This window comes from Schistocerca nitens, chromosome 2, assembly GCF_023898315.1.
Source record: "Schistocerca nitens isolate TAMUIC-IGC-003100 chromosome 2, iqSchNite1.1, whole genome shotgun sequence".
Lineage (NCBI taxonomy): Eukaryota > Metazoa > Arthropoda > Insecta > Orthoptera > Acrididae > Schistocerca > Schistocerca nitens.
The window spans coordinates 1,075,981,254-1,075,999,785 of NC_064615.1; the positions used below are offsets into that span (position 1 = coordinate 1,075,981,254).

An 18,532-nucleotide genomic window follows, 5' to 3' on the forward strand; every position below is an offset into this window, starting at 1 on the left:
ATATCCATATTTCATGGAAATTGTTCATCTCTATGCACCAACATGCACATATTCTTAAGATGAGGTAGAAGAAACTGGAAAGTGAGAGCAAAGCCCACTGCAAGATGATAGCTGGGGATTTTAAAGTGCAAGTAGGACAGAGATTAGAGAATGACTGTTCTCCAGGAAACTTCAGGGATGATTCCAGAGAAAATGTTGTACAAGCATTTGAAGACATTAAAAGCTATGCTCTATCGACATCTACCCTAAAATGTATGTATATCTCCATTTACTACCCTAAACGTATCACCAACTGAATTTTAGAAGGGGGGGGGGGGGAGGCAGCATTGGATTTCAATCCAGCAAAGGAACAAACTGTTATCATAAATGGATTTAACACAACGGACCATTTATAGGTCATGAACAAAGTTATAAAAGTGAGTAATGAATATGATTATCTTTTTATCTGGGATTTATAAGACTTTTTTTCGCTCACTTGTGAGAAATCTGTACAGACAGCCTTGGTGAAACAAGGAATTGGTTCAACCATTCATACAATGTTGGCTGTTGTGGTTGATGTTTACTTCCATGAAAGCTTTCGGGCTGAGAGGTCATGGTCAATATATAAAACTATTCCTGGACATTTTGTCTCCAACTGCAAGACAGATATTCAGAAGTTGTCTCCCACATTCAGGGATGAAACATCAAGGAATAGTTTTATATAATGGTCACAGCTTCTCAACCTGGAAGTTTTAACTGAAGGTTCACCTTTCATTAGTATATACTTCATTAGGTACTGGGAAATTGAGAGTTGAAACAATAGTTGGGCAAGAAGATTCCACATCATCCAGAGCTATTCTCAGCAGCCCTAAGGAAAAAATTTAGATCCTTAAATGTGGAAATGAAGAAGGAATACAAATTAATGGAACATATCTCAACTATCTTTGTTCTGCTCCTGATGTATTGTTATCCTGTTGTGACACTAATTTCAACAAATAATGAAGAACATAACAGAGTAAGTTTGAAAGTAGTCCTGAAAATCTAGTATAAAGCAGCTGAGGACTCCGCAGGTGGCAAAAATGGAATGACACACTTTTATAAACTATATAGTTGTTTCAAATCTGTGCTTCCAATCTGTGCAGGAAGGAAAATTCTCAATTAGTCTTTATTGCCAGTTTTGCCTTGTGAGAATGAGACATCAACTGTTCAAGTATTATAGGTGGAGAGATGCGCATTGGTAATTGCTTGGAGAGCCAAGAGAATAAGGAAATGGATTAAGGATCAGATCAGAAATTAACAAAAAATTATAATTCTGATGAAAAAGAATTGGAGGTGGGGTAGGATATGTAGCAAGGTGAATGGATGATGGATAGACCAAGGAAATATTTTGCTGGATCTTAAAACAGTAGAAAAGACAAAAGAGTTATCTAATTGCAGGTGGGTAAATTATAAAACATGCAAGAGTAGTATGAATGCATATAACTGAAGACAGTAATGGAATAGTCAATAGAAAACTTTTTCCCAGGAATGGGTGTCAGATGTGTAATAATCAATAATGTATTTTGAATTTTGTCACTCCAGATCTCAGATGGTAATTATAACAATAAGTGCATTAGAATTTAGAAGTTCTTGGATTAAGTTTTTCTATTTCTCTTGAGCCTTTATTCCCTGCAATGCAAATCATATACACCACAGTGGGAAGTTTGTGTCCGTTTGGTTGAGCTGCATGTGCATTAATCATTTGCAAAAACAAAAAAGAAAAAAAAAATGATGGTTTGCCTTTTGGCATCCTGATATTGCATCTGTTATTTTCAGGGCATACCACATGCTTATTTGTAAACTGTTAATAGTTTTGTGCTCAAGAACTGGTTTAAGGGCATTGACTGGATGGACATGGACACAGATTGTAGATGGACATGGACACAGATTGTAAATTGCAGTATTAGGGAATCCATATATGAAAAGTAGAACATTATATGTGGAATATGTGTTACAGGTAGCAAAATGACATCTAAAAGGGAACCCTGATTTAAGTAAATTGTAGGATTATACGTATGCTCTTCTTTCACTCGTTCCTTAAATATCTTAAAATCTAATTGAAATGAACAGATAAAAAATCTACTCATCAAGAAGCGGTAGGAGAACAGAGACACAGAAGGATTTAACTTTTACAAGCTTTTGGAGCCAATGGCTCCTTCTTCTGGCTGAAGAGCTGACTTGGAAGAAAGAGGGATAAAGGAAAAGCACTGGAGAGATTTAGGGAAAGGGGTACTGTTCAGATTTAGTGAAAGGGGTACTGTTCAGATTTAGTGAAAGGGGTACTGTTCAGAACCCTGGGTCAGGGGAGACTTACTGGACGGGATGAGAAGGAAAGACTGATTGTTGGGGACTGCACCAGACTAGATTTGAAAACCTGAGAGCTTAAAGGTGGAAGATGGGGTAATATGTAAGACAGAGAGTGCTAATAAAATATTGTGCACAAGTTAATGAGAGTGAAAAGCTAAGTGCATTGTATGTAACAAGTGTGAGGGGGGACATTGAAAAATAGACAAGTCAGAAAATGAAAGATATAGAAAACTAAAATAGAGTGAAAAAAGGAGTGGTTACTGTGAATAAAATCCGAGACAGAAGAAATTTACATAAATTATAGACAGGTGGGTGGTGAGAACCAAGGACATGTTGTAGTGCTAGTTCCCCCCTGCAGAGTTCTGAGAAACTGGTGTCTGGAGGAAGAATCCAGATGACGTGCGTGGTGAAACAAGCACCAAGGTCAATTTGTACAGCATGCTCTGTGAAGGATATTGTGTGTTGCCTGTGTATACCCTCTGCCTATGCCCGTTCATCCTGACTGATGACTGGGTGGTAGCCATGGTGATGTAAAATGCTGAACAGTGTTTACATAGCAGTTGGTATATGACTTATCGTTTCGAAGATGGCTCTCCCTTTGATAGTATATGTTTTGCCAGTTACAGGGTTGGAATAGATGGTGGTAAGAGGGTGCATAGGGCAAGTCTTGTAGTGGGGACGGTCACTGGGGTAGGAGCCATAGGGTAGGGAGATGGGTGAAGAAGGAGCAAAGGGTCTGAGAAGGATATTGCGGAGATTGGGAGGGTGACAAAAAAGCTATTAGCCATAAACCTTTTCATGGATCGCTTGGAGGGGGATTTCCTGCGGTCCATAAGCCTTCACCCACTGGTTTGATTTAGATACATTGATGACATATTTGCCATATGGCCTCATTGTGAGGCTGACCTGTTAAAATTCCTGGAGTCTCTAAATACCTTCTCCCAATTAAATTTCACATGGTCCTATTCCAAGTACCAAGCTACTTTCTTTGATGTATAATATTGATCTCATCCTCACCGAACGCCAGCTACACACTTCCGTCCACATCAAACCTACTAACAAGCAATAGTACTTACATTTTGACAGTGGCCATCCTTTCCATATCAAACGTTCCCTCCATACAGCCTTGGCATTCATGGCAAACATATTTGTTTGGATGCAGACTCTTTACAGCAATACATCACCTCTCTCACTTTGGCCTTCATTGGACGTAATTTTCCCAACAGCCTAGTTCAAAAGCAGATTTCTGGGCTATCACATCCAATCCTGGTACTGCTGACCCCCTCCAAAACAATAAATTTGGAGCAAACCAATTGTCTCCCAGTATTATCCTGGTGTTGAATGTATCAATCACACTTCAAGAAGACTATGACTACCTAAAATCATGCCCTGAAATGAGATCTATTCTGTCTGAGATTTTGCCCACCACACCTGGAATAGCTTTTCATCACCCAGTCTCTGCAATATCCTTGTTAGACCTTGTGCTCCTTCTGCACCCATGTCTCTACCCTATAGCTTCCATTCATGTGCCTGTCCCCACTGCATGACTTGCCCTAAGCACAATCTTACTACGACCCATTCCAGCCCTGTAACTGGCAAAAGGAAAGAGTCTTTCCTTCTCATCCCATCCGGTAAGTCTCCCCTGACCCGGGGTTCTGGGTGACTTTTCTAAACGTTTCCCCTTTCCCTAAATCTCTCCAATCCTTTTCCTTCGCCTCCCCCCCCCCCTTCCTTCCCCTTCAATTCTTCTGCCAGAAGGAGGAGGCACTGGCTCCAAAAGCTTGTGAAAGTTAAATCCTTGTGTGTGTGTGTGTGTGTGTGTGTGTGTGTGTGTGTGTTTTCTCCTGCTGCTGCTTGGTGAGTAGATTTTTTATGTATCCATTTACATAATATTATCAGTAATTGATTATTTTTGTTCTTAAAATCCAATTAACATCACAGTTAAAAGAGAACGAACAGTGGATCAGTTTATTTAGTTGATGCAGATCCTCATTGTCTTATCCGCATTAGTCAAATGTTGATATAATAGAGGGAAACATTCCACGTGGGAAAAATATATCTAAAAACAAAGATGATGTGACTTACCGAACGAAAGCGCTGGCAGGTCGATAGACACACAAACAAACACAAACACACACACAAAATTCAAGCTTTCACAACAAACTGTTGCCTCATCAGGAAAGAGGGAAGGGGAGGGAAAGACAAAAGGATGTGGGTTTTAAGGGAGAGGGTAAGGAGTCATTCCAATGACTCCTTACCCTCTCCCTTAAAACCCACATCCTTTCGTCTTTCCCTCCCCTTCCCTCTTTCCTGATGAGGCAACAGTTTGTTGCGAAAGCTTGAATTTTGTGTGTGTGTTTGTGTTTGTTTGTGTGTCTATCGACCTGCCAGCGCTTTCGTTCGGTAAGTCACATCATCTTTGTTTTTAGATATATTTAGTCAAATGTTGTGATGATATACTCCTTGCTCACTGCTATGGTGATGATGTTGCACACTGGAACTAGTAGGCTGAAGTATGACACTAAAACATATAGCAGAGGAGACAAACATCTATTAATGGATATATAAAATGATGTAAAACTACCCTGATGGTTGACCACAAATATGGGAACAAACAAATTCTAACTATGGGACAAGAAGTACCTCCATGAGCAAAAGAAAATCACTGATTGAAAGAAGAGAGACCATTCAGAGAGGAAGTAGAAATGGTGTCGGTACGTTGCTCTGCTTCTCATATCAAGAAGCATGCACAGCAAGAGAGAAATGGAGATGAACCAAGACAGTTTAATGAATGTTAACTGCCAGTGAGGTTTCAGAGAGAGAGAGAGAGAGAGAGAGAGCGCTTCAACAACACTACTGCAATATGGTAGTGCCTCCCTCCCTCTCTCTCTCTCTTATGTATTGTACATTGTAATAAGTGTTCTGTGGCAATGCAACAATGTATACATGTATGACCAGATCTATGTGATAAGTTTTGCTACTATATATTCTGGGATATTAATCTTTTATCTTCTGCATTAGAAGAACCCTGCTTTTTTACCCTAAATGTACAATAAAATATTCCAGATCTGTGTTTTGTACAAAGTGTTTAACAAGTTTCCCTAGCTTTATGTGTTACCCTTCAATATCTGAATTGCACTGTATAGTATCTGTAACCAGAGGAACATTGTTGTGTTGCTCCCTGCATATTTGTGTAACTATCCGGAACTTACTAATACTCAGTTTCACACCCAGGATTTAGCTACAAGCACCTTCTTGTCACTGGTGTCTGTTGTTTACTGTATTATGATGGTGTGGTGCTCTTTTCAGCTCGCCCTACATTCCTCAATCTGAACCTGAACCTCAACTCTCTTCGCCTGCAGCCGGCCGGGCCCAAACGTAGGTTGCTCCCCCATATTTCTGTCTTTTCCAGTGATTGCTACATGTCATACCTTCTGTGTTGTTTCAACTCTTTGCTCGGTTGGCCGTGTTATGATCCTTTCCTGTTGGGAGAATGCAAAAAGGAGTTTTACTATGGGTTGAACACACAATAGTATTGTTTGGTAACAGTCAGTATGAGAAAAGTACAGGTACAAATTAACAATATTTTTTCAAAATTTCTGGCAATGTTTTTTTGTTAATAACTGCTCTTTTAATATTATATCAAGAAACTCTGTAGTAGTCAATGCTGAACATTTTAAGTGCATTTTTAAAGCTGCATAAGCTTTGCAGTATTGAATAAATACAGTCATAGCAATCAGCTTCTTTTATTACTAGTAGTTTTCTGGCAAAACCTGTTTGGCTTTCATTTTTCAACAACTTGGAGACTTATCTAAAATTAATAATAACATCTTTGATTATTTAACTCACTCAACACAGTAAAGGATACCAGGTTGAGTGGTTTTGTGTTAGGGTGTTATTTCTTGTCAGTCTTTATACATAAATATTTATTTATTTATGGTTTAAAGTAAGATAAACAGCATTTTTGGAGAAAGAAACTCTTCATCCATAAGGGAAGGGATCATATGTTACATTAATCACTTTTTTCCACCTTGTAAATATGCTTCACATTGTATGATCCTGTATGATTATCCTTATGTTGCTGTTATTGTTTTGTACCCCACAAGGAAGTGCTGACTAGTTACACCTAACATTTTCGTTCTTAACTCATTGAGCTTTTTAGTGAAATTAAATGTGTGGCCACATCCAAGTCTTCTTTATATTTTGTTTTTGCATGCTGCACCAGCTGATGTCTCTACCAATGTATCACATCCATATTTAGAAGTGGACTGATGTTTTTCTCTGAATGTTGAATATAGTTTAAAGTTATGGAGCAATGCAAAATTGCTTATCACCTATATAAATGCTGGAAAAATCTTAAGGATCTAATTTAAGTGTGGCAAAACATAAAATGGAAATGGATATTATATCACCTCATATAACTCTGTATTAATAAATACTAATGCAGCTTTTATTTCAGTATCCATTTGTCAGAAACTATGCACATTAAAATAAGATGGCTATGTTTGCCTCACTTTAACAATAGTAATGTGAAGGATCAGGTGAGGGATAGCTTTTTTCTTTTAATTTCATTGGAGAAGTCATAAAAAATCTTGAGAAACACTTATAACACAGGCCTGTTTACCAGTCTACTCATGGGAGCTGGCTCGTGCTCGTGCCACAGCAATGAGCAACCATCTGGTTCACAGGGACTAATGGCATGAGAAGGGGAAGGGTGGGCAGGGGATGGAGGAATCAAATAAGGTACCTCTACATGAGATGTTGTCAACGAATCTGTTCTGTGGCCACTAATGTTATTTCTACAGTGATGGGTCAGTCCACTGTGGCTAATTAATGCCTTTTACAGAAAATTTAGTTACATTGATGAGAAATGGCAAATGAAGTGAAAGTTACCTTTCTTTTAATTAGTGGGATGAGTATGAAACACATTTTTCATGACTGAACAGTCTTATGATGATTGCCATTTTTGGGCAAAGTTTAAACTGACATCAACTTGTATTTCATGACTATTTCATTCACATGTTAAACATAAAAATACTGGAATTCAATCAATACTACTTATTTGGCTTTTCACTAAAGCATCACTGTCTTGTATCACTTTCTGAGCACTGCTAATTCAAAGATAAGCTTTTAGGTTGAAATCTGTCAGTGAGACTCTTAGATAGATTATACCCTCTTCATTGAAGAAAAAAGTCATTCACACAAGTACACATGTCCAGACATTGACGTAATCATAACTACAAACTTTTAAATTGGAAATTTACACTAGCAGCCAGAACATTATGACCACTGACGTACTACAGGCGATAGCATCATCATCTGGTGAGAAATGACTGCTAGTGAGACACACGTACAGTGCATGTAGTATCAGTGAGCATGCTGTTTGTGTGTAGAATGGGAACGGTATGTGATCTATCCGAGTTTGACCGAGGCAAATTGTGATGGCGTTGAGGCTCGGCATGAGCATTTTGGAAACTGCACGACTTGTCAGGTGTTTGAGTAGTGCTGTGGTGAGTGTCTTCAACATGCGGTGAAATAATGTCCAGACGTCGTGGGGTGGGCGGCCACCCCCTCATTACAGATGTCTGGCATCGTAGGCTGGCCAGACTGGTAAAACAGAACAGGCAGTGAACTGTGGTGGAACTAAAATCAGATTTTAATGCTGGGCAGAGTAAAAGTGTGTTTGAACACAAAATACACCGAGCACTCCTAACAATGGGCCTCCTCAGCTGGCGACCCATGCATGTGCCAATGTTAATACCATGATGTCAGTGACTACAGGACATTGGCTCAGTGGCAGAGCATTGCATGGTCTGATGAACCCCAATACCTCCTTCATCATGGCGATGGGAGGTTGCGAATGTGTCAATCTTCCAAGGGAACAGCTCCTTGACACCTGTAGTGTGGGACGGAGACAGGCTGGCGGCAGCTCCATTAAGCTCTTGGAGAGATTCCTGTGGCCATCCGTGGGTCCAGTGGGGCTCGTGCAAGGCACCATGACAGCCAAGGACTATCATACACTGGTTGCAGACTACGTACACCCCTTCATGATGATCATATTTCCCAATGGCAGTGACGTTTTTCAGCAAGATAATGCACCAAGGCACAAGGCCAGGAGTGTGATGGAGTGGTTCAAGGAACACAATGGGTCTTCCAGTTGATGTACTGGCCCCCCCATTCACCAGATCTGGATCTGATCAAATTGAGGAATTAGGTGACTCTTGTATGTAGGTGTGGTGTCAACTCCCTCCATTGACCTACCATGGCCTCATTGTTTCCAAGCCATGATGTGTTGCCAGTGTTATCTGTGCCAAAATAGGACATATTGGCTATTAGGTAGGTGTTCATAATGTTATGGCTGATCAGTGTATGTTGAAGAAATTTTTTATACAGCTGTACATACTTATTTTATTTTGAAACTTATCACACAACTGCCTGTCACACTGTAGGTTTATAAGTACCAACTGCAACTAAGCATCCTACACTGAAGTCATATTAATTTATGTTAGTGTATCTCACCTTTGCTTTGAAGTTCTTAACCCGGCCATCGTGCTGCTTTTCATCAATTTAAAATGAGCTACTCTACACTTTAAACATTGCCTGTAAGTATATACACTTATGTTAAAGACTTGGGGAACTTAATACATGGTCATTTCTCCAAAGACAGCACACAGTTTTCTCTTCCTATGCATGACATATTGAGTCAGATTGCCATAGTATAGCACAGGTGCTCACTTCCCAAGTGGTGAGCAAATGTTCTTGCTCACCTAGCCGCATCCTGAACAGACCTGTTACAGCAGACTGGACTAATAATATGTAAAGTTACTCTCCATATCTTGACATCTGTTCTCTCAACACTACATGAGTATTAGACTAGGAAATATCTCGCCATGTTCAATTTCCTTTCTAATTTGTATTTGGTAGTAAAACACACAGAAATATGTTGCCTATCATGAACAAAAGGGAAAAATTCATTTGCTTATGCTGACACCTTATCTACTGCGGTTTACCTTACAAGAACTCAATTATTGCTTTAAATGTCCAGAAAAATGTAACATTTATCCCTATTAAGGAAACATCAGAAAGGGATTCGTACTATTGACTGCATAATCATTTAGAATTTCCACTAGGCACAGTACTTTGTAAGACTGAAAATGAAGTGCTGCACATATATAAAGTGCACACGCCAAATAAATAAACACTCAAGTATAAATATAAGTTGATTGTTTCCGGAGTTAGGGCATAGTGACAGATTTACTGGAGAGCAGTGCACAAAGACGTGTGAGCTGTGGGGATGTTATCAATGAAAAATAGCTGTACATGACACTAAATACTGTTCATTCTTGAGTGCTACTCTCTCTTGTGGGACTCACGAATTGTGAACGTAGTATGAAAACTAGTAGATAAATAAAGAACTTTGAAGGTAACATGGAGTATACAAAGCCATCTAAAATTTTAATAATTGTACCAAATCAGCTCTAAAGAAACCCATTCTGTAGCTTATATGAAACTGGCAATTTAACTGTCTGCCACACTTCTGAATAGTGAAAACTTGTTCTTTGAGTTACAAGCTTTGTTTATAGAGCTTCCATTTTGTAAAACTCATTAACCTTTTTAATTTTGCTTATGTACAGAGCACATTTCTGTAATATGCACGCCAGAATGCCTGAATCTAGTTGTATATTAGAAATAACAATCTCTGTTAAACATCAATATTTATTAATTACTAATAGCACTGATGTTTTTATAATCATACAACTGCAGCATGGACTTCTAGTGCAGTAGTATTCATTGATATACATAATACCCATGACTATACATTTGTAACCTACCTTTTGACATTCCAGCATAGTTGCCTTGTACTCTTAAGAAAACTATGAGAATTACACTATGCATGCCATTTATTGTCAAAATTTCAGTTTTAGCCAAATAAAATATTATTTATAATTGTAATCTACTGCAGAGTTTTTACCATGTTCTTAATCTGAAAAACGCTGCACACAGTTTCTGTCGGAAAGAACTGCATAATTATCTCTTGCTGAAAGTAAGATCATAAGTGGACTTTCTTAGATGTATTTCTTAGTTCTTAAGTGTCTGTTGTTGGCAACAGCATCTCCCAACCTTGCAGCCACGAAGCTCGGTCTCCGAATGACGACACTCCATGAGGAGCAGTGCAGCCACTCAGCTACAAGCAAAGATGCCGCCACAGTCCAGCAGAAATGTTCGAGTGCTCCCAAGCCTAACGCGAGTTCAAAAGCAGAGCTGGCAGACCCAGATGGCATTTACAGTGATCCTGAATTTTCTGAGTCAGAGTCTTATCAAGTAAGTGTATAACCATATTTGCTATTTTTAGTTTCAGTTGGGCAGTATGAGGGTGTTTGGTAAAAAAGAGGATGCTTTAATTATCATCAAACAAGCTCAACAGTAAGATGCAAAAATTACAGAACTTGTATGTGAGTAAAATATGACACACATGACAAATCTTCTATAACTGTTAACATATTGATGGTGGCCATTATGTATTACCATTTTGGTGTACCATTGGGCACCAGCTTTCTCACTAGTCACTATTTATGTCCTATGGAAAGATATTTGGATGAATAACAACACTAAAGTGCACTGCTCAAATACCTCACAGAGATCCTTTTAAAGTAAGTAACACATATTCACTAATTTTCTGTAATATGGCTAGAGTGAGTAGTACTGAAGACAAGGAAGAGACTTGGGGTGGAGAGAGTGTTGAACAGCAGTGGACAACGTTAAGAAAAATTGCGCCAGTGTGTAAACACACAGGTGTATGCAGCGGACATGGCAGCCTCTACATCAAAGATATGGTAGGTGGTCGCTAGGAGAAATTCTGAGGAAATATTACCGTGGGAAGGTGGAAAATTTGGCATAAGAGACTTTAAGATGGAGATGATGAGGAAGGGAGAAGTTCTATGGGAAGTTAGAGACCGACACTGAGCAAGAAAACGACAGGAAGAAATTTATATTGAGGCAAGGCATTGTGGGAATATAGGACGTTTTGGAGGGGAAATTTAAAGACCCACAATTACAAAAAGGGGGTTTAGGAGTAAGGTCTAGATGGCTCATGATGTGAAGTAGTTATTAAAATTAACCATATTGTGCTAAACACCATCCTCTACAACTGAGTGTTGCATTTGACCCTGGCTTCAATTTAGCAGAGGTCATCGATACATGTGGATTATTAGTTCATGATGTTACCCACATGGAATATTTTGGGTGGCTCCAGTGAAGTTGGTCGGTGATGTGGCTGTTTTCACAAGTGGCACTGCTTCTGACAGCATAAGTAATGCCAGTGACAAGGCTGAAACAGAAAGTGATGGCCAATGGATAGGGACAGGTCTTGCACTTGGGTCTTCCATAGGGATGCTATTAGTGGGGCAAGAGTCAGGAGTGGGTGTAGTATATGTACAGAATAGGATACTACTCAAGTTGGCTGTGTGGCAGAATACCACTCTAGAAGGGGTGGAAGCCTAGTGAGGAGTAGCTTGCATAGAAGGCCTGGTGATGATCGTAGTTCAGTTGTTCCAGTCCTAGGAGGTAAATACTTAGACTTATGACCTGTCACACATTGTTAGTTCCATATATACTGTGTGTGTTTTCAAGACAGGTGTTAGAATATAAAGAATCCATGTCATGAAAATGCTTTTATGTTTTGGCAGAAGTCTCTATTATTTAAGTACTGTTATTTGTTTTCAGAGTTCTGGTCAACATACAAGACCAAATTACTTGGTAAAATCAGGTTTACCTAGTTCAAGAACATTGGACTCCTTAGCAGAACTTCAGTCAACGAAGATGGGTACTCCAAGTGCATCTTCTAGGTAAGAAATAACTATAAATTTTGAAAATACTTATCATTTCCTTTCTTCTCAACATTCATATGGTATAACTAATTATTATAATCATATGTATTTTATACCCACTCTGTGTCCACCCATTTGTTGCTACTGATTCTGATCTGTAAATAATGTTACACTAAGGATGTTATAGCATTTTATTCAATGATTCTTTTGTGGGGAAAAGGTCATAAAAATGATGCAAATTAATTGTGTAAACTTCTGAAGCTCACAAATGACACCTGCAACTGAATTACCCACAATTACTGAAACCTACCACTTTGATAATGATGGTTCCCTCTCTTTATGCTTTTAGAAGGGCCTGTCTGACACCTCACACATTTTGTATATGCAGCTCTCAATTTGAAGATGTTCTTTTGCTGTTTAGAACTTACTATGTATAAACAGATGATTATGTGATTTAACATAATTAGCATTTTTTTCCTTTTTTTGAATGGTTGATTATGTTACATCAATAAAACAACACTGAGCTATGTGAGGTATAATTCAGTCTGTGACATAACAGGAGGTATATGGTGCTTGTTTCATTGTTTCTGCCATATGAATTGTTCCAGTTGTACTTATCCATCTGGTTGTAGTCTTTCTAATTCATTCTTATTTTCCCTAGTTCGTGATCAACAATTGTGAGTGGAATTCTCAAAGGTGTGAAGTGTGAAAATGGTCATAATTTTTTTTGGTCATAAAGTGCTTTAAGCTGTAGCCATTTTCCTCTCACAAGCTCTGTGTTCCTGTTTATCATCTTTGAGTTGAAACTGATGATGATAGATATCACTGGTATGAACTACAGCAGTCATTGTCTCTTGAAAAGTGTTAAGTGCCACATTGATATTATCACTGATGAGATGCAGATTAGCATTGTTATTGTGGGAAGTTCTGAGTTCAGTGTGGTCCATGCTTTATGAGGCAAAGTTATATACATTATCTTTATTTAAAGTGAAAAGGTTATATTTTACTTTTGTAATCAAGTACAAAACCTAAAGAGAAGATCCTCCAGCACTTGAAGTACATGAATTGCATGTTGAAATTATTTTAAAATGTGGTTTAAAACTGAAATCATTGTTGGGTTAGATATTGGTAATTAACTTGGTAACATGCATCCTTATAATTGCAGAAAATATGTAAATGCAAATTCCATTGCAGGGAACTTGACAAAGATTCAAAACTGCATGTCTTCCCTGAATTCTGTAAGCCAGATCAGATAAACAAGAAGATCTTTCTTATGCAATATGGTTACCATGGATAAGTCCAGTGGCACCAAAAATATGATACTGAGAGTGAAGATACCAATACGTGGCAGATTACTGCAATGTGTCCCAAATGGGAAAGGTGTCTTGATTTAGATTTGCAAAAATACATTCATGAACATGTATTATTTAGGCCACAAAGAAATAGAAGTGATAATTTCTAAGAAGAAGAAGAAGAAGAAGAAGAAGAAGAAGAGGAAGAAGAGCGATATAAATTACATTGTTCACAGGAAATCTAATGCACCAACTAAGTATACAAATAGTTACTAGTGCAGAGTGAAAAATTATATTAATTAATTTCCAAAGGATGAAAGCAACTACTCATGGGCAAAATATAGCACATAGTTTGTATGTCCAGACTTGAATATGTTTAATGAAATACTTCCAAACAACAGGGTTTGATACTAATACTATAAGACTGTCTTAAAGAAAAATTTTCCTGAACTGAAATTCCATTGCCCCAGGGTATATACATTTAAAACCTGTGACAAACCACAATGTGAAAGGGCAAAGTCTAAAAAGTGTACCTGCAAAGCAGGCAATAGAATTGCTCCTATGTAAGGTGAAAAATGCTACGGACAAGATCAAAGCCACAATCACTCTTGCTTGTGTGTCAGAAAGTGAAATATCTTCTATTTCTATGGATTTACAGCAAGTACTGTATGTTTCTACACTTACTCATTCAGAAACTTTTTATCATTCTCATTTGAGCCATTTTAATTTCTGCATCAGCTTAGGTGACACCCAGACTTCCTACATGCGTTTAGGGTGTGAAGGTATTGCTAATAAAGGAGGTAACAAAATTGCTTCGTGTCTTTTATGTATTGTCAATCTTGGTATTACAGAACAGAAGGATCTACATGTGTTTAGTGATAACTGTGTAGAACAAAATAAAAACAGAGTAATAATACTTTTTGTACCTATTTCTAATTTCGTGTGGAGTTTTTGAAGTCATTCACCATAATTTTCTTGTTAGCAGTCACAGCTGTTTACAGTGCAACTGAGATTTTGCTCTTGTTGAGAAGCATAAAAGAGTAATGAAGGCCGGCCGAAGTGGCCGTGCGGTTAAAGGCGCTGCAGTCTGGAACCGCAAGACCGCTACGGTCGCAGGTTCGAATCCTGCCTCGGGCATGGATGTTTGTGATGTCCTTAGGTTAGTTAGGTTTAACTAGTTCTAAGTTCTAGGGGACTAATGACCTCGGCAGTTGAGTCCCATAGTGCTCAGAGCCATTTGAACCATTTTTTTGAGTAATGAAGCTGTTTACCCCAGCAGATCTTAAAAAAGCGATTGCATCAGCAAAAAGTATAAGTACATTCAGAGTTGTACATGTGGAGGCAGACTATCTCTTTGACTTGCAGTCTGCTGCGTACTCCTTAATTTCAGTTAACACAATGAACATAACAAAAACCTCTTGCTTCCAAATGGATGCAAGATATCCTGGAAAAGTTTTAATGAAAACAACTTTCAGCATTATATATGACTGGAAAGAATTTCATGTTTTGAAAAAAAGTAAAGACACTGAGGGATATACAGAAAGCTGAAATACCAGTCCTGAAATGTCAGATAGTATCATTGTTGGAAAGAAGAAAGATCTGTTTTCAGTGTTGGACTGTCTTCCTGGAGGAGTAAAGTCATTCTACATTTAACTCTGTCAGGAATAATATAAAAAAAGTGTTTGTATTTCAACTGTTTAATAATACAGTTTTGTATCAGTAAAGTTTTATTATTGTTTGAAAAATAGGTTTTTGCAATATCAGTAATATAACACTTTCATGTTTCATACTGTTTAACTCCAGTTTGGTATTGATAAGGATATTGTAGTTATATTATCATTTGAAACTTTTTTTTTTTTTTTTTTTTTGTGTAAGTTCAGTGGCACAACACCTTTCACAGGAAATCCAATTTTTTTAAGTATCAGATTTAAGTATTGCTTTATATACATTTTAGCTCAATGTTATTTACATATTGTTAATATCGTAAATAGTCCAATAAGAGTGCTTTAGTTTCACGTAGTTCCTGGTATAAAATCAAAGAAAATACTTCATTAAAACATAATCTTGTGTATAATGTTTCGTCACTTAACACCTTTGAGAATTTCACTCTTCAGTTATTTAATGTGCATATTTGAAAATCACCTTACAGCGTATGGTGCATACATATTGTGCCACTAACATTTTTCTCCCTTTCCTTCACCATTCATGTAATGCACAATGGAAGAATCTCTGATTATTACTGCAGATCATACACTGAATACTGTTGCTCTATAGCGACAAAAGGATTCATCAAGTGGAATAAGTAGCATGTGTAAAAGTTTATTGAGTTTCTTTCTATAGACCTGATGCTTTTCTCAAACCAGCAAATAATATGTCAGTAGAAACTAATGGGACCTAACAGGAGGCTGTCTACGAAAATACGTCCAACATTGATTGAGAAATTAAATTTAAAATATTGTTAAATTATTTATGTGGATTTTGGTTGGGTAATTAGTTATAACTGTTTGGACTGAAATACATGGTTAAATTGTGGGAGCATTACCTCACATGATAGCGACAGAGTTACCTTGGCTTTTGTCATAAATGACTTTCTTATTCCTCTAGATTGTATAAGTGTCATTATTCAGTTGACAGAAGACAGTTGAAAAAAATCACAGTCTTGCTCAATGTACATCAAATGCTGCCACAGACTCCTGGATCAGGAACTCTGGCCCTTAGATAATATCAGCAGTACTCTTCTAAAACGACTATGAAACTGCAAATACATTATCTGTAAACAGTTAGCATTGATCACTCTTGTGGTATTTTGTATTCCACTATAACGGTGTATAATAACACAGTATTTGTGCCATAAACAACAAACCAGTCACTTGTTTCAACACTGAGTGTGAGATAGCACAGCTGTTAAGACATGTGAATTGCATCCAGGAGGAGCAGGGTTCATATCCCCATCCAGCCATCCAAATTTGTGCTTTATGTGGTTTCCTGAAATCACTTGATGAGGTTGTTTCATCTGAAAAGAACACTACCAATTTCCTTTTCCCTTCCAAGCTTGTGGTATTCCTCTAATGACCTCATTGTAAAGATACATAAAATGTGCAACTTTTTTTTATGGCAATGAAACACACATAACAGAACAATTGTGATGCTACCGGCATTAAAACACAAGACTGGTGTTCTAATGACTATTCAGAACAGATCACATGTTCAATATTATTTTACTCAAATATGCTAGTGATATATTACATATTCCTTGTGGGACATTCTGTACAGTTCTTGTTCCATGAGCTGAACAGAATGGTTTATCCCAGAGGACTCAGGCAGATATAGCTGGTTACGGTCGTGGCAAACCCGGGCACCTGTAGCTTGATGGCACTGAAGCAGACAAGACATATTTTAACTATGAATTATGCCTTTGCCCCCATTCACTGGGTGTTACGAAAGCCATCCAGTGCATGTGACCAGCAGTCAAACCAGTCTAGTCCACCCCGGACACATTCGTATGCCTACAACATCTATGGAAAGAGGTGACAATCTTCCGGCTACCAGACGAGGCAATGGCACAGAATGGACTGGTGGTGGAAACAGTCAAGGAGTCCTGTGCAATACCTACTCTGGAAAGAATGTTGAGATACCCTACATATAGTGACCCTGCTATTGAGGAGCAGCACAATATGACAGTGGTGGTAGAACTGGCTGAGAGGAAGGGGCAACCATCACCCATTTTTGATTAGAGATGTGCTGTGTATGGGACATAGTGGACAGGCTTTCTGCTTTAAAACTTTGAATAAATTAGCTTAAATCCAAGATATTGTACAAATATATCACTGTCTTTTCCTTTAATATATCCAACTAGACAATCTATGAATAACTAAAGTTTGTAATTGAGTTGAGTCATGAGTAGCACACACAAAAGAATGAAAACTTCGTAGCTTTTGGAGTAATACTTTTTTTGAGCTAGAGTAAAACACACAAACACACACACACACACACACACACACACACACACACACACACATGTCAATGCCTCTACATGGTGCCAGCTTGACAAACAGCCCCAGTGCTGTATTTTGGCAGGTGGACTAGCTGTGGTGTGGGTAGTGTCATGTAGGGTGAGGAGGGAGAAGAGAAAAAGAGAGGGGAAAAAGGCAGGGAGAGGGATTGAGGTTGGATGGCTAGCGGCTCAGAGGGAGGCAGTTGGTTTGCCAGCTAACAATATGGGAGGGAGAGGTGGCAGGTGCATAGGCTAAGTGTGTGATGCACGGTTGTCAGAGTCAGTGGGGATCGAGGCACACTGGAGTTGACATGGGGATGTGAACTATTAGGGGTGGCAGGGCAGAAGAGGGGAAAACTGTTGGGTGGAGGATGTGGAGACAGTGAGTTACTGGAGATGGAAGCCAGACAATTACGGGAGTGAAGGATGTATTGTAAAGATAACTCCCATCTGCCTAGTTCATAGAGGCTGTTGGTGCAAGGAAGGATCCAGATGGCATGGGTTGTGAAGCAGCCATTGAAATTGAGCATTTTGTGCTCAACTGCATCTTGTATCGTACCATCGGGCAGTCAACTTCATTCTTGGCAACAGTTTGGCTGTGGCCATTCATCCTGGTGGACAACTTGTTGGGGTTCATTGAAACATAAAAAGCTGTGCAGTGTTTGTAGCAGAGCTAATATATTTACAGTTTACCAGAACTTACCTGCAACATTAATAAATAAAATTTTGTTTACCTTACTGCAATACTGAACTATTTGCAGCAAAAGCTGTGCACAATGTTTATGAGTGCACTGCTATTTGAGCCAGCCACAGTGGCTGAGCGGTTCTAGGCGCTTCAGTCCAGAACCGTGCAACCGCTATGGTTGCAGGTCCGAATCCTGCCTCGGGCATGGATGTGTGTGATGTCCTTAGGTTAGTTAGGTTTAAGTAATTCTAAGTTTTAGGGGACTGATGACCTCAGATGCTAAGTCCCATAGTGCTCAGAGCCATTTGAACCATTTTGAACTACTATTTGATGTAGTTATTGAATTTGTCATAGTTGCTTCATTTTCTGAAGCTAGCAGATTCAAACCTTGTTTTTACCTGAATAATAA

General features: G+C 38.5%; 1 protein-coding gene across 1 annotated transcript in view; it reads left to right on the forward strand.

The window, feature by feature from the left end:
• Positions 1-18,532, forward strand: part of LOC126237473 (kinesin-like protein KIF13A) — a 218,073-nt gene that overhangs the window by 158,008 nt on the left and 41,533 nt on the right. Inside the window, exons 27-29 of the mRNA XM_049947615.1 lie at positions 5,635-5,703; positions 10,454-10,647; positions 12,049-12,170. Coding sequence (XP_049803572.1) covers positions 5,635-5,703; positions 10,454-10,647; positions 12,049-12,170 — 385 coding nt within the window. The remainder of the gene's footprint in view (positions 1-5,634; positions 5,704-10,453; positions 10,648-12,048; positions 12,171-18,532) is intronic.